The following is a 14,229-nucleotide window of genomic DNA, read 5'->3' as shown; positions in this document are numbered from 1 at the left end:
AGTCCAGCTCGGATCACAAATACAGGGTGTAGACTGGTAGCTGGAGAGGTGCCAGTTCGCCTCTTGGGCACTGCCGAACAGATCCTGTGAAGTGCTGCTTAGTATGGCCTCACTTTGATATTCTCTCCATGTCTGTTGTCCCAAGTAGTATTAAAAACGCGGTCTAGTTGGTTTTTAAGTAGAGTCCTGTTGGATTTGGCGTTTTAACATCCACAGAGAATTGTTGACAATCTGGGAGTGACGCAGTTGTCAGCTTAATCTTCATGTTGTGGATAGGGATTTTGAAATAACACTCTTTTAACATTTTATATGAACAATTTTTATCTGGTGTCCACAGCCACTCTTCTACTGTACCTGCGTTGTAATTAAAAATGTGGAGTTTCAGGCGGTCCTTTGGTCTGGCTCGCTAAAAGATGCACCTGTGGCTTAGAATTAGAGCAGGTCACCCACTAATAGAAAGATCGGAGGTTTGATCCTCAGCATTACCCAGCCTGAATGTCGAAGTGGCCATCGATTTTTCCTCTTTTACAAATTGTCTTGAAACTGTGTGACAATGAGCAACATCACTCTAGTTAGAGACTATAGCTGGGACAGACAGATGCAGTAAAAAGAGTCACCAGATTAAAGGAAACACTGTCAATTCAGGTTACTAGAAGTTGTGGATTACAAAGCTGGTAAGAAACACTCATTATTTTTTGTTCTACCTGCCGTAGTTAGTTTAAAACTTGTTTGTAAATGTAAATGTTGTTTGTCTGCGATAAACTTTTCGAAAATGTTGAATAAAAGCGGGAAGACGAGCAAACATGAAGAAAGCGTTTGCGTGATTTTAAAGACGTCAGGCTGATTAAGACCCTCTGTCTGACATTGGAGTGAAAACCACCGGTGGGATTTAAGAGATAGCATGTTGACCTCTTTTTTCATATTTTTGACATATTTAACTAATTATCTAAACAGAAGATTACAATGTGACATTACATCACAAACTGAATATAAATACACGCGCGTTCACTTCTTTACCTTCACCTCAATCATGTCAACATAAAATGAAGGAAGTGTACACATTTTTTCAGTCTATACATTTATACTTTCACTCAAGTAGTTATTGTGATGACTAATTCTACTTTCTAGTAAAATAACAGTACTTTTACTTGAGTACACACTTTGGCGTCTACCCAATCCTGTCAAGGACCCAGAGGTGGCCTCAGAAAGAAACACATCTGTTAGCATGACGCTACTCCTTCAGCCCATTGCGTGCTAACCTCCCTCACCTTCTCCCTGAAGCACAACCAGCCCACCAGCCCCATCTGTACAAACATGTGTTTCCCTCCCTGCGTGGAGCTGCACTCTGAGTACACTCTGTGCCTCGGCCAGCCTCCCCCTCACTTCTTTCTGTCAGAAATTCAAGTGGTCCCGCAGGCGAGCCAAAGTAATTAAGGGTTATCTCACATTCTGGCAAAGAATGGAAGGTTACCCAAGCATTAAAGAACCTTTTACTCCCATAAACAGCAGGAGGGGCCGCCTGTTGTCATAGGAAAAGCTGTTTGTGCTCGGGTTTCTTCTTATCAGGCCACTTTATCGACGTGTCCTGAGTGGCTCAAGGTGAAAGACACACCACGCAGAGCCTTCGCTCTCTGTTTACCCCCCCCGCCCACCTCCCCTCACCTGGGTAAGGCACCCGACCCTTGGTGACCAGCTCTGTCAGCAAGATGCCAAACGACCACACGTCTGACTTGATGGTGAACTTCCCGTACAGCGCAGCCTCCGGGGCGGTCCACTTGATGGGGAACTTTGCACCTGTAAGAGAGCAGAGCAGACATGAGCATTATTGGGGACAATAACGGGGATTCATTTGGGACAACTTTGCCTTTATTGTTGATAGTACAGCCGCAGAATGACCTACTGTGATGCAGATGTGTGTAGTTCTCCCGAACATTTCAATTATGTTTTATTTCACCAAAGGACAAGATGACAAGGACACAGTCTGAATATGTCTTGGACACTCTGATATTAGCTGTGTCCACTATGGCAAGTGGATGATTCTAGTCCAGTGTCATAAAATCCACAAACACAGCAGAGCTTTTAATCATTCATAATATTAGTAGTAATTAATATTACTACTTGCCATCACAGGTTGTAGGCTATGCGTGCATCCGTTCCTGCACCTTTGTGGACTCTGAGCATCTCTTTCTAATGTGTTCTCATTTTAGTGCTAACTTGGTCTTCAGTGATAATATCTGAGTGCGTTTTTTATGGACTTCGTGGAGCTAAAAGTGCCAGCTGCAGCCAGAAATAAACGCTAAAGTGAGTCACCATTCTTGTTACTGTACGTTACCATGGGTGACGTGACTCTTTGTGTGTGGCTGAACTTATCAGGAGGATGAGAGGGAAGCTGAAAGCCATCACGGACAACCCCTCTCACCCCTCTATGCTGAGCTGAGGCAGTTCAGGAGCACTTTCAGCCACAGACTCATCCAGCCCCGAGCCTCAAAGCGCCTGGGAGGCTCATTTGTGCCATCTGCCATCAGACTCAAAACGCCACAGCGTCTCTCATCTCCACCGACAAACTCCATTTTGATCCTACTCTGACTGTATTTGAGAGTACACACTTGTTATTATTTTTGTATTTGACAGTATATAGTGTGTATATAGTTGTAAATCTACGTAGAATGTTAACTAATTCTACTTATTGTTCTTCTTTTTACATTCATCTGTACTGTGTATGTACATGTGTGTGTACTGTTTCATTCAATGATATGGTTTTAAATGTCCCATACAAAAAGCCGTAATAACCATTGTTCTTTTTATAAAAGGGCCATCAATCAAAGCTTTCTAGTCTGTGAAAATAATCCTAGTGATGTCATAAGGGTTACTGTATCTGTGTTTATGCTCGGAGCCTACCTACATTCAAAAAACATGTCTTGAATGTGTCTCTTGTGAGTCCCTCAACTTTATGGAAGCCCACTAGCAATCACTGTAGTAACCCTTTTAATCTGCTTTTAGGTACAAGGTCTTGTGTGTGTTTTCATTCTGCTTAAGAAGCATCTATTCACTCCCAAAAACACAGAAGTCTGCCTGGCAAAATAAATAGTTTTGACACTATTTTGTCATTTTGCCTTAAACTTTACAGTCTGATGTCAGTGCGCTTTACTGGTATGGTTAACCAGGTTAATGGTGAAACAGAAAATGAACACTGCTTCAGCAACACAATCTGGAGTCAAATGATTAAGATGTACTGCATAAAGTAGCGTTACCTCTTCAGTCCTATCTGAGCCAGTCGCGGGTCACAGAATCAACATGTGATTGTCTAAACTTTAACTTAATTTAAGAGTTAAGGAGAAAATCAAAGTTCAGGAGGTTGGTCACAATTACAAACACGGCTATAAAACTGTGTCATGTTAGGTTGAAGGAATGCAGCAAAATAATTTGACAAATAATTTGACAACTGCATCAACAGGAACAGCTGTTAGGAGGGCTCACGCTAACCAACAGGGAGATGACGGACATCAACAGTACACTGGTGACCAATACAACTACTCTTATTGGCACTTAACCTAATAACCTCCCACATTTGTCAGCCTTTGAAAAAAGCTTAAGAGTGTGTGTTACTGTGTGTACGTAAGTAAACACTGTGTTTTGTTGCTGTATTTCCTCCTGTTTCTACTGCTATGATGACAGGAAATGAGGGGGGAGAGAAAGGCAAGGACCGAACACTGTTCTTGGTCAGTGCCTTAGATTTTTTAAATAGGTTTGGTGTCTTCCGCATTGATGGCTCCTTCCCCAATTAGAAAATCAACCATAGCCAGAATCTAAGTGATGACAAGCATGCACGAGAAAGACACAGCGGTACAGGTGGTTGCAAGTCCACTCAGAGAAATAACAAAACAGCTTATTTCTTTGAGAAAAAAACTTCATAACCCCACGGTCCATTTTCTAGATTTCTTCTGGAGCTTTCAACCATATCTTGTGCCCTTCATCAGTCAGTGGAGACCACGAGATATGGCTGAAAGCCCTGAAAGAATCCTGTAAATGTACCCACAGCATATTAAGTACTATTTCCAAGATCAAGGATGAACCTTTGAGTTCTGCATTACACTTCTTCCTTTCAGGCTGCAGCTGAGATAGCACACGTATTCCCCCAATGGAACCTTTTGCAAGCCCTGGTTTATCGTTTATGCCTGTTGTCGCCAAACATTAAGTTGACTACCACAGCTTCTCTGTTGGCTGAAATGATGTTGACAGGATCTGATTATCAGGATTGAAACACTTCAATGCTCAATACTAAAATAACACTCATTTCTAATAAACATGCTGTATAAACCTGTCGTCTGTCTCTCTGCTGCAGGGAGTGTCTACGTTCTGTTTCAGTGGAACAGTGAGCACATATTTAGAGCTGACTCTGATAGTGACTATTTGCTTCATTTCGTCATTTTCTTGTGGGTTTGTTGCAAATTCCGCTGAGAGAATTTCCTCCATGACCTAATGCGGTCATAGAGTATGTGAATGTGTGTGAGTGGGAGCATTAGGTATGTGAATTTAACATTGTGTGTGCGTGGATGTGTGTGTGTTTGAGTGGGAAGCCCCACCTTGCCGAGCGGTATATTCGTTGTCTTCGATGAGCCTGGCCAGGCCGAAGTCAGCGATCTTGCACACCAGGTTGTCTCCCACCAGGATGTTGGCGGATCGCAGGTCTCTGTGGATGTAGTTCATCCTCTCGATGTAGGCCATGCCTGCTGCCACCTGGAGCACAGCACAGTGACCACGGCTGCATCAACACTCACTGAAAAAAAATCATCTGGGCATTGTATCTGCTGAATACTGCTGTGATCTGCTTCAGGATACATGTGGAGAATAAGAATTCCATGATTAGATTTAAGTATTACTAGTTAACTTTTTGTGAATTGAAAAAATGTATAACTAAGGGCTGGCAGAGAAAACAACATGTCAAGCCAAAATTGTAGGCTTGATTAGGAAACAGTCTTCGTTAAGGCCTCCTGCAACCCCTTGGGCTTTAGAAATGCCAAAGGTTTAAGGTAGCTACCTCATATTTTGACATGTTTTTCATTACACATGCAGACTTAATACATCTGTGCTATTATACATGCAGAAAACTGAAAATCTGGTTAAGGTATCCTGTTACAGACAACTTATTACCTGCTAAAAACTTGGGTCAATATAATATAAGTTATGAAGAAATATGTGTTTTTAAGTGCTGGTGTACTGAATAAAAAGCAGGCGATCTATTTATTAAATTAATCAATAGAACAGATAATGGCCTTGTCTGGAATTACCTGTACTATAACGGCTGACATGGTGAATTCGGCATTATGTACATTTCCACAGCACTGGTTCCGTCAGTGCTGTGCTTAGTTTGCTACTGTCAATAAAAAACTCAGCCCTGTCTGCATGTGTCTTAAATGAAACCCTTCCAGGAATGTTCCCTTCTAGGAAGGGATTACACCCGACGAGCTGCTGGAAGGCTTTAATGATGAATATCTAGACAGCAAGTGTTGGGTTTGATTGATGGTAACTTAACAGCAATCAAAAAACAGAAAAATAAAGCAAAATCTAAATAATCAGGGAAAAAAAACCCTTTCTGTTGAGTGAACATTGGTGAGTAGAGCTGAAATGAATATTAATCACTTAGTCAATTGACAAAAAATGAATTGGCAACAATTTTTTACAAGCGTCATTTTTTAAGCAAAAGTGCCAGGCATTAGTTGGATTCATTTTCTCAAATGGAAGGTTTGATGTTTTCATTGTCATATATGATTGTGAACTGAATGTTTTCCAATTATTTACTATATTAAACAATAGAAAAACTGATCAGCAGATTAATCATTTGTTAGTTGCAGCATAACATGACTCTAGTATAGCACTCAGCACTGACAGCATTCTATCAGTTCAACAACATACTGAATTTATCAAGACAACACGTGAACATGGAGGAATTGTTGAGTTTGCAAACAGTATTTACAGCAACTTAAAACTGGACCAAATTGGAAAACAGGGAGGCGTCTTAGTAAAAAATGATAAAATAAGCCTGTTTCATATAAGGGCCTGATTCTCTTTGTATATGAAGTAGTAGAACCAAAGTGTCACCAAAGTCTGATATATTTTCTGGAAACCAATGATGAGAAACAAGTTTACTATTGCTGTAACATTTATGTACCAGAAACAGACCAGTGACCTCAACACGTAAGTGTCAACATGAAGTTGTTTGATCCAGGTATACCTGTGCTGCCATGTCCACCAGGTTAGGCAGCTTCAAACCTCGTCCTTCTCCATCCTTCAAGAAGTCCAGCAGGCTTCCTACGACAGATAGAAACACATGTCCAGTTCAAGAACACATGCTGACACTAAAGCCATAAACTGTATGCCTTAGATCCATCAGCAAATCATTGCCCCTATTCTCTACAGGAACTGTTTATAATTACCAACCACAAGCAACAATGTGACAGCAGAATGTTTTGGAGACATGTGGTTTGTAATTTGCCTGTTCATGTCTACTTTATACCACCAAAGACAGTTATAGGATAAATACTGAATTGGGGGACTTGTTGATCGCCACAAATACTTTCACACTAGATCTGCTTTTTGAAAACATATTCCTCTCCAGCTTAATGGGCTGACCTACATGTGGCAGCCTCTGCGCGCACATCCAAGTTTCGGTTCTTTCTTGTGGGGTTTTTAAATTCCACTGTTGAAGGCCTTAATCATCTTCAGTCACTTTGAAACAAAGGGCCTACGATACCAGAACAGTTACTATTATTTATAATTGGAATGGAACAAAAACACTTTTGCAAAGCCTGCCTGCATGCTTATGCACAGTGCCATATGCTTAAATACACACTAGCACATAAACAGCCACATATACAGAGTACGGTGCTTTAGATTTGTACATTGTACCGTGCTACTGGAGACATTTTTGCTATTGTGGCAACTTATGTAAAACAAAGCAAAGGGTTGAAAACTAATCCTATACATATTTTGTCCCACAAGCAGCAGGGCTGTCCATGGACCACAGTAATACTGTGTATTTTGACTACATTTACTGCGAGTATTCATGGTCCCCTGAGGATAATTCCAAATTATCTCAGAAATCATTGCTCTTGTACCAACATCAGGCCAACATTTCCACAGCCACTAACATGAACACTGAGCATAACCATGTTTCAGACAGGATGGACCCTTTCCAGGGAGGATACATAAATCCCGCATATTTTAACAAATTATCTTTCCTCTACCATAGCTTGATTACAAAGATTGCAGTAATCTTCTATTCTGGTGGTTCCCAAAGTGAGTGGGGTGTCTTGAGGACAGGGTGCCAAAGGTGCCACAAGATTTGCCACATCATTGTTGTTGTGATCTGTGATTTCAGCGTCTACTAGCATGACCACTCAGAGAAATTATTGCACCTTCTTAGAACATATCACAACATTCAAATCTGTTTTAAACATTTTAAAACAGAAGAGAAAAAAAAGCAATAAATATCAGAGTCATTGTGTTAAAAACTTTGTTTAATATACAGTTATTCTATAGCTAATGACAGGACAACTCAGGGTTGCTGGTTGTCATAGTAAGACAACAGGCTTTCTAGTTTTTCAGGAGCTCAGCAGTCAAAAACACAGAGACCATCACAGCAAAAAAAACCAAACAAACAAAGCTCAGAGATATGCTGATACATCTCAGCCCTCAGCTGCTTGGAGCCAGAGTTTAGGCAGTAGTGATCGGGGCTAAAATAACTTTTTAAATTGACATTTTTATGACTTTCTACAATTCTGTTTTCTGTTTCGATAAAATAGAAGGATTTAATTTAATTTAACTGAATTCATGAAACTCAACAAAATTTCCAAAACTCACTGGGACTGAATGCTTTTCCAAAGAACTGCGTGCATGCATGCAAATAAGCTGTATATATGTACGTGTTTATCTACCTTTGCCCATGTACTCTGTGACGATGTAAATGGGCTCCTCTGACACCACAGCGTAGAGCTGCACCAGCTTGTCATGGCGGAGTTTCTTCATAATCTGAGCCTCCTCCAGGAAGGACTCGGGGGACATGGTGCCAGGCTTCAGAGTCTTCACTGCCACCTTAGTGGTGCCGTTCCACGTTCCTGGCACACGCACACACATGCTGGCATCAATACGGGGGAACATCGATTCATATGAAAATCACGTCATTTCAAAGTCAGACTTGACAACCCTGCTGTCTACCGTCAAGAGATGATTGGCGGCTGAGGGCTGACTGTAGTCAAAAACAGGGGAAAAGTCTTGCTTTGAAATGACAATGAGGTAAACATGCAACACAGAATGAGATCAGGAGACAGTATGAGAATCAGCTCGTCTGTAAATCTCATACACAGAGGTTGTGCTGAAGGATAATTAATGGGTATGAGATTTAAAGTGGACCTTGATTTAAAATGGCTTTTATAAGCCAGGAGGGGGATCTGGCAGGGCTTTGAGAGCCACAATACGCCAGCACGGCAGCAGATAATCCTTTGTAGGATGATTAACAAGCCAGTAAGCTCCTCAATGGGTGTATGCCAGCAGTTACTGTCACACAGCATGGCTATGCCACCAATGTGCACTGCATCTACACATATGATATGGATCACGGTTATCACTCCAATAAAGTAGTACTCCATTTATCTCATTCTGTGACAGTAATGGATGCAGAGATATTAGTAGTGACCCGAAGGGAAGACAGAGCCCATCAACAACATTTGGTGTGTGTGTTTGGTTTTCATTTAAGAGTAAGCTCATAAATCAGAGTAGGCTTCTTCAGTGATGCCACTTTGCAGACATTTTGGGAGTCGGGACTGAGCAGGTGATGGTCACCTGCTGGGTTGTGAAGTATTAGGATCCCAGAGTCTGGGTGTCACCCTATCCTCAGTATCTATCCAGCTGAAATATGACAAGAACACAAACCCTCATGTTCTGCAGTATGGAAGTCCAAAATGGCCAACACTAAGCATTAGGAAATAAGTAATCATATGAATGAAGAGAGTTAAACATGTATATAAAAATGAGAAAAAGGAATTGTGAAATACATTAAATTCTTACATCAACATCAACTTTTGCATTATAAATAGATTCATATTGGACTTCAATCAGCGCACGCCTGTACCTAGAGCAACAATGCCAATGCCAAGTAATTAGGAAACAACCAACTAGCTGCTGCTGTAAAAACAGTTTACAGAGCATAACTCCCTCTCTTATGATTTAGCTTAACAAGGCTGCAGATGCGAACTAGCTAGACAGCTAGGCCTAGCAGCCTAATCACTTAAGCAGTTTTTTGATTTTAGACGTGTTCCTTAGAGAAAACTTTCTTTGGTTGGTTGGGTTTATATACACTGTTTGCTTCTACATTTTATTCCATTATAGTCATTCATTCACAATGTCATTAATATTTATTTAATACTGACCATTTTGGAGTGTCATACTGCGGAGCGCACTCAATAAATTACTGGAAGAAAGTAGAAATTTGTATTTATAAATAGGAACTGACTTTCAAAGTGTTTTTGTGCGCACAAAAATCCTGCAGGAATGCTGGAGAGGGTGAAGATTGTATTTGCTTTTATCTCCAATTAGTAAACAAAACTGCAATGTGTTTCTTGGCACATTTAGGAGTGCAAAATCTTCCCATTTATCTCAAGAGTGGCCCAAGGTGAAAACTTAGCAGGGTCCTTTTTTGGTAGGATTTCCTTACCGTAAAACACATCAGCAAAACATCCAGTCCCCAGCTTTACTTCCAACTCAAGTGCGTCTCTGCTGATCTCCCAGGCATCATGACTCAAGCCCACAGTGTCAGGGATGTAGTTCACACACTCGCCCGTTAAATTAAAGCACAAACCATCCGCACTCTCTACAGGGGGAGGGAAGGGAATGCATACAGGGTTAACTACCAGGGAGAGGAACATGCAGTGAGGGACATGGAAGGGAGCCATCTTTAGACTGTGAGAACAGAGTCTCCTGACACACTGGATGTTTTTCCAGATGATTTTGGGAGGGTGGGGTCAAACTCTAATCATTTTCCTGGCAAAAGCCCTAAACTGAGAATTATTAAAATCTCCTGCCCCATTTTCTCATTTGATCCCCTCTCCTTCCAGGCCAGATTATTTGCTTGTCTTTTTGGAGTGAGTCTCTGCTAGCTCAGTGTGGCCCCTTCCGTGCAACCTCTTCTTCCGGAGACGACTAGATCCGTACCCATCCAGACCTCCCCAAACTGCCCATTCCCAAGACGCTTGATGAGCTGCAGCGACTCCCGTGGGATCTCCCACACGTCTTTGGTTTTGACAGACAGGTCGGCGAGGCGGGGCATCCCTTTGTGGCAGGGAACCACCAAGCGACAGCAGAGCCCAGCGGCTCGATCTGCACACGCCGCATAGCAACGCACAAATAAGAGCATAAAGAGGTGTACAGAGAGTTAGCAGAGCAATGTGCAGGAGAGGGGAAGCCTCAAAGCAATATGACAACTAAAAACAAGGACAATGCAGAGCAGAGTAAACATGATTGTCATTTTGGTTGTCAGAAGTTGGCACTGTTGAGTTTTGGCAAGAAATGACGTTACGTTACAGTCCATTACTAAAACATATTACTTATTATTTTCACTGTTCCTTCATTAATACAGATATAAACTGAATCTACTGAAATGTTCTCTTTGAATTTGATCTGTATATTATGATTTGCTGTGTGATCATTTTGGTTGCTGTCTAGCATCTTGTAAGTCCAAACAGGCTGGGACTCCAGCTGCTTCCATTTCGATCCTCTCTATTGGCTGTGTGTGGTTGTCACTTCAGCAGATGACACCATGTCATCTGTGTCATGAAATCAAACATCTCTTGCTTTTACTCTGGAGGAAGCTCTCATGTTTGCCTGAATTGATTAAACCAAGGGATTAGGGCAGAGTTTCCGTTGGTACTTCCATGCTGATATCTAGAGAGGATTACCCCCCCCCCCAATACTGCAGGCACAAAGTGACCCCCCTTCCTCCCCGCTGGCAGAGATTAGGAAATCCGTTGTTTGCACAGGGCAGTAAAGACGAGATAAAGACCCGCGTCCCACGCGTGGGAGTGTTCTACCTGCAACTCGGCCATCAAAACCCATCTGGGCTGGCTGCCTGCTGCCTCAGCTGCTCCACCCAGACATCAATACAGCTCTATGTTCCCTCTGCTGACTGTCATAAAGCCTGTCAATATGTGGACCACATTCACACACCGAACAACAAAACAGTCAGTGTTTCCTAGGAAGGCGTGGTAGCTTCAAATGATTTATTTTGTGCCTTGATCAGATTTAATAAGTTAAATCCATTATTCCCTGATGATTTATTTTAAAAGGAACCATATGTCAGCATTTGATCTTTGTGTTGCTGCTGCAGCCAGAGCAATTCATCCAACTTGTTCCAACATTCAGTTAGTGATTTCCTCATAAAAAACATTGTAGGTCGTCCTGGTAGCTCAGTTGGTAGAGCGTGTACCATGTATCAAGGCTGAGTCCTTGCTGCAGCCGCCCGGGTTCCAATCCGGCCCAGGCCCCTTGCTGCATCCCATCTCTCTCTCCCTGCCTTTCCTCTCTCTCTCTACTCTATCAAATAAACCCAGAACAGTTGTTTTTTATGAGTGAATCAAAGTCACTATGCTAATTTATGAGATGCTTCTTTAATCAATAACCAAACCTAAGCAGTTTCCATTTATAACTTTGCCAAGTGGTAGTTTAAAAGAGGTCCTGATCTTACCCTGGGATAATGACTGCACCGCTTTTAGCTAGGACTGTCTCGTGTTCCTACAAACAAAAACTTCAGCAATCACAATCTTTCAAAATGCTATAATCACATATATTTACAGTAGCTTTAAAGCTTGACTACAGTATGCAACTTTTGCCCTTTCATTCTCTTTAATTACAATGGGCTTGCGCATGTGCGACAAAATCAGTTTATTTTGCAATTGACCTATCTCACGATGTTAATGAAAGTGAAAAACAATCTGTGTATCGTGATTTGGATCCAGTCTAAATGTAATGGCTGCATCCTTGGCACATGCTTTACCCTTCCTCCAAGTTTCATATAAATCAGGCCAGTAGTCTTTCAATATTGCTGCTGACAGACAAACAAACAAATAAACAAATGGCACAGAAAACACAAAATTTACTAACTGATGGGATGGTGAGTCAACTTTTTGGATTTAATTACAATTTAACTTAGTATGATATATGAATATTAAAGAACAATATCGATCCATTGTTTGCTAACATTAGCTAGCATTAGCTCCTGGTCATACTAGCCCAAGTGGTTGTAGCAGCAAAACCCCTGAGTGTGTTGAATTTAGCAAGGCTGGTTTATTGCTTATGAATTACTTATGAAATACCTTTTTATTCGTAAATGGAAGAATTGGCTATTTTTTCTGGTTTTAAATGTGATGTTGGCAGCCTAGTTGATTCTCAAGCCCATGTGTTGTTCCTTTCTCATTCGTTCATTTGCATCTGGAGAATAGCTACATTATATGATGCCACACATGCTCTTTAAAGACACAGAATATAGAGGAAAGCATAAAGCAATAAAAACACAGGCCTTGAAAAGAGTCAAGGTTATTTGCAAATACGTGTTGTCGGCTCCACACGTCATCAAGAGGGACGATAAAATGTAGAGTGACTAATGAATGGTTAATGTGCCATGACACAAATACATACAGAAAATCCATGGTGTTGATTTTGGGGCTTAAACACTGATGTGTCAATGTGCCAATTAGAGCATGACAGGAAAAATATCCTCTTCTCAGTGAGAGGGAGACAGAGGATGAGAGTGATACAACAGAAAACATGTAACACGGACTCCGAGAAATAGAGTAAGAGAAGCAAATGAGATCAAACTTGAGGAAGAGATGGGGAGAAAAAAAACACAGCCCGCATGAGTACAACTAAGGACAATAATCTCTCATCCTGCAAATGTGATTATGAAATATGTGTCAGCGGCACAGATGCAGCGGTCATCTCCTGACAGCACTCACAGCCAGGAGGAACAAGCTCAACACAAACATCTGGATGAGCTCACAGTGACAGAGTCAGACATTATGCTTATTGTTCACTGCTCAATAGTACAGGATTAAAAATGAATGTGAATCTAAATAAATACATAAAGATGCATGTAAGGCAGCAAATGAAATTAATTTGACATAGAGTGGCTTTCCATCTCTTTCTGTATGTGCGTCATGGTAAGTAGCACCTTTTATTCCTGTATGTGAAAATGTGCTGGCAGACCAGATGCAATTATGGTGTAACAGTGTCTGCTTAATGCATTTTGGATCAATCAAGGAAATGGACATTGGACAGAAGAAAAGACTCTGACGTTGCTATTTGGGCTTGTGCAAATGGGGCCACAGTGTCAACGCTCTGTCTCCATCATGACAAATCTCCTTATGACAACATCTGTTTCCCTTTTTAATGGAGAGTGGGCAATGCAATCCTTCATATATTTTTATTCTGGGCCACATTGCAGCCAGACTACCAAGGGACAGCATTGGTGGATTTCATATACGTATCATATTCTTTCAGAGCTGTAGGTTTTAAGCCGCACCAGGCAATAACTTGCTGCAAATCACATAGATCAAATATTTTGAGTTGGCTTTGCATCAGTGATGCAGCTTATCAAACCAAATTCCAGAGATCAGCTGTGGTCAAAAGCTTAAGAAAACCCCCAACATCCTGCAAACACTTTACAGACATGATGCCGCCTAATTTCTGGGTAATGAAGTCTTTCAAACATTCAAGGCTGCTCAAGTGTATAAAAGTCTTGCTTATATTTACATGTCCTTTTATGTCTATATTTGCTGCTGTTTTCCTCTGCTTCTGTCCAGAACACATCCTAAAATGAACCACAATATATTACGGGTGGGGGAAAAATCGATACAGCATAGTATCACAATATTTTCCGTGGCAATATTGTATCAATACACGGACATCAAGTATCAATATTTTATTATATAAATTGTATTAGTATTTTGGTACTATAATAATAAAATCAGTTGCTTTTTCAGTTCACTAGAAAAAGAGTTTTCCTTTGGGTACACAATTTGAAGTTGGAAAAAAAGGTAATAAATTGCAATATATCGCAATATTTTAAAAATCGCCATAATATCATGACCTAAGTATCGTGATAATATCGTACCATGGGGCCTCTGGTGTTTCCCACCCCTACAATATATCCTAAAAATAATGAGGATACGTCCTTAAGAGAAC

General features: G+C 41.0%; 1 protein-coding gene across 3 annotated transcripts in view; it reads right to left on the bottom strand.

Annotated features, from left to right (window-relative positions):
• Positions 1-14,229, bottom strand: part of fynb (FYN proto-oncogene, Src family tyrosine kinase b) — a 78,531-nt gene that overhangs the window by 3,409 nt on the left and 60,893 nt on the right. Inside the window, exons 8-13 of one of the 3 annotated variants that reach the window (XM_038726722.1) lie at positions 10,207-10,371; positions 9,710-9,865; positions 7,935-8,114; positions 6,233-6,309; positions 4,584-4,737; positions 1,663-1,794 (exon numbers count right to left, since the gene is read on the bottom strand). In XM_038726722.1, the coding sequence (XP_038582650.1) occupies positions 1,663-1,794; positions 4,584-4,737; positions 6,233-6,309; positions 7,935-8,114; positions 9,710-9,865; positions 10,207-10,371 (864 nt within the window). The remainder of the gene's footprint in view (positions 1-1,662; positions 1,795-4,583; positions 4,738-6,232; positions 6,310-7,934; positions 8,115-9,709; positions 9,866-10,206; positions 10,372-14,229) is intronic. The other 2 variants (XM_038726720.1, XM_038726721.1) reach the window with 2 other exon arrangements.

The sequence above is a fragment of the Micropterus salmoides genome, unplaced genomic scaffold (genome assembly GCF_014851395.1).
Source record: "Micropterus salmoides isolate LMB-PRFRI ecotype aquatic unplaced genomic scaffold, ASM1485139v1 Ms_hic_scaffold_18, whole genome shotgun sequence".
NCBI lineage: Eukaryota > Metazoa > Chordata > Actinopteri > Centrarchiformes > Centrarchidae > Micropterus > Micropterus salmoides.
Note: the sequence above shows the minus strand (reverse complement) of the source record. Positions and strands in the feature narration are given on the sequence as shown.